Raw genomic sequence first — 2,469 nt, forward strand, 5'->3', positions numbered from 1 at the left:
CCTACATTCAGTTGTTAGAATTGCACATATTTAAATAGTAAACCTGTTTTCAGTGATATTCGTGCACACACATTTATAAAGCAAGTTTGTGTTTTACCTCTAGTTCATGTTCTTTATTAATAATGTAAATTGTGTGGCCCTAAAATAAAACAGACTATAATCTAAAGCAAGAAAACTGGTAAAATGGAACAACATGGACAAATGTTAACTGATAAAATGAAGTTTATTCAAAAAATGTGACACATGTTAAGTTGTTTCAGGACCAGGTATCACATCATATATGATCCAGCTTATCTGTACTTGGAAACAAGGACAGAGGACACAGCAGAGAGGAACTTGTCCCAGGCAGCATGAACAGAAGCATTAAACTCATTGGGGAAGTGCGCAGCCAGAGTCACCTCGATGCTGTGAGACAGCAGCTACAAGAGAGAAAACAAAACCAGTATGAATACTACTAAGAAGCTTGTTGGCTACTAACTTATTCAACTTAGAACCTTAATAAAAATTATAAACTTGATGTTTTGTATTAACTATTTTACTTTCTATTATTTTCGTTTTCTATCTATATCACTCTCCCATCAATTTTCATGAACCGCTCTAAAAACGTTTCTTTAGAACTTACTCTAAAGTTGCCAGGGTCAACCCTCAGGCTCTGAGCATGGAGGTCACTCAGGGCAGACAGAGCACCATCAAGGTTATCCAAGTGATTGGCAGCATTGCCGATAGCACCAACAACTCTTCCACCATGGTTTCTGATATCCTTGGAGCCATGGCTCAGATCAAAATGGCTGAAGTAGGTCTTGGTCTGAGGGAAGCTGAGGAACAGCCTGCAGTGAAAAGAAATATGGTCTTTAATTGTAAGAATGGCAATGTATTAAAACTCTACTATAAAATAGCATGAAGTAACAAACATATACATACAATACATACATTGATTCACTTAATATCTAAAAATTAAAATGATTTGAGGTTCCAATGCTCATTTAACAGATTTTTGTGGACCTGTTTTGCAAGGGAAAACTATTTATTTTATTGGATGAAATATAATATCCCCATGTTATGGGTATTATTTGGATCTACCTAATTGCTATAAAATTGCTAGTGTGGACAACACAAAATGACATCATATGATAATACTTTAAATGTTTTTAACAAAAAATTGAAATTAGAAAATGAAATGCAAAGTTCCATTAACTTATATGTGATGTGAAGTAAAAAAAGAAGAAAAGAATTGTAGAAAAGACTTGTAAATTAGTATATACATTGCAGTAAATTATAAATACATGTAATACATTACCTCTCTAGAGCCTCTGCTCCAATTTCTTCCACATGGCCAGACACCTTGCCCCAGATGGAGATGATGGCGGCCTTCTCAGCTGCAGAGAAAGTCATGATTGGTTCAGGTTAGCACAGATGAACTGGTCAGTCCCTAAAACCATTGAGTGCTATTGCACTTTTAAAGAAAACAGATTTCAACATTAGATAATGTAAATGTAATGCCATTGGCTACATCAGTACATAAGTCCCACCCATTCCCTTATCTTAAAAAAAATAATAATGATGTTAGGAATTCATAGCTGCTGATACAATACAATATCTCTTTATCTCTATATACAGTGCCTGCAGTATGTACAATACAGCACGCAATGTAATATGATGATAATATGTAAGTCTGATAACAATATGATAACCATATGTGACTGCTAAATTAGCTGAACAACAAGGTATTGCCTGAAAACTCACGTCTTGTTTCTCTCTAACATTTTTGTCATAAGTGAAGACTTTACACTTATATTATTTGCCTTCATTTTTTAGTTCTTAGAATCCTGTGTGCACAAAGGATAATGTCCCAAGTTTGCAACATAGCTCAGTGTTAATGTGTATTTTTTGTCAAAATATGACAAATGTAGAGATTTGTCGGAGATAAAACTTCATATGCAAATATTCAAAATTGAACTTTGGATACAATGCTAGGAATTGAAAAAACAAATCAAGCCTAAACATTTGATTTGAGTTATATAATAAAGTGGGGCAAGGTGGGACTCGTCAGGTTTTAATACCTACTATTTGACTCCATTGTGTCCATTTATTTAGATGTGAGACCAGGAGTGTCACTGGAACAGGAGAATGGAAAACAGCAAAAAACAAAAAACTTCATAGTCTCTATAAACCTTTACTGTCTTCATCCCCATTAGAGAAATTTTCCATCCGTTCAGAAGTTAAGAAAATCTCTCTACTGGGGACACAGACAGCATAAAAACGTGACAGAGGTTTTATTAAAAAATAATAGGAACAATAATAAGAAACAAAATAGTAGGAACAATAATAAACTATTTACAAAATTATTTTAGGGGCAGCACTCTCTTAATGTGAAACAAAATCAAGGACTAAAATATATGTTAGAATAATACAAATACTCCTTAGAAACATATAATTAAAAATATTTTAATAAGTTGTAATTTTGTAGGT

General features: G+C 33.5%; 1 protein-coding gene across 1 annotated transcript; it reads right to left on the reverse strand.

The window, feature by feature from the left end:
- Positions 1-290: 290 nt before the first annotated feature.
- On the reverse strand, positions 291-1,392 carry LOC309557303 (hemoglobin subunit alpha-5-like; the record flags this gene model as incomplete). The annotated part of the gene is made up of 3 exons (XM_082259967.1): positions 291-419; positions 623-827; positions 1,298-1,392. The coding sequence occupies 3 exons, from the start codon at positions 1,390-1,392 to the stop codon at positions 291-293; spliced, it is 429 nt and encodes a 142-aa protein (XP_082116093.1).
- Between the last annotated feature and the right edge of the window lie 1,077 nt (positions 1,393-2,469).

Source organism: Pelophylax lessonae (genome assembly GCF_965119305.1).
Source record: "Pelophylax lessonae genome assembly, chromosome: 6".
In the NCBI taxonomy this organism is placed as follows: domain Eukaryota; kingdom Metazoa; phylum Chordata; class Amphibia; order Anura; family Ranidae; genus Pelophylax; species Pelophylax lessonae.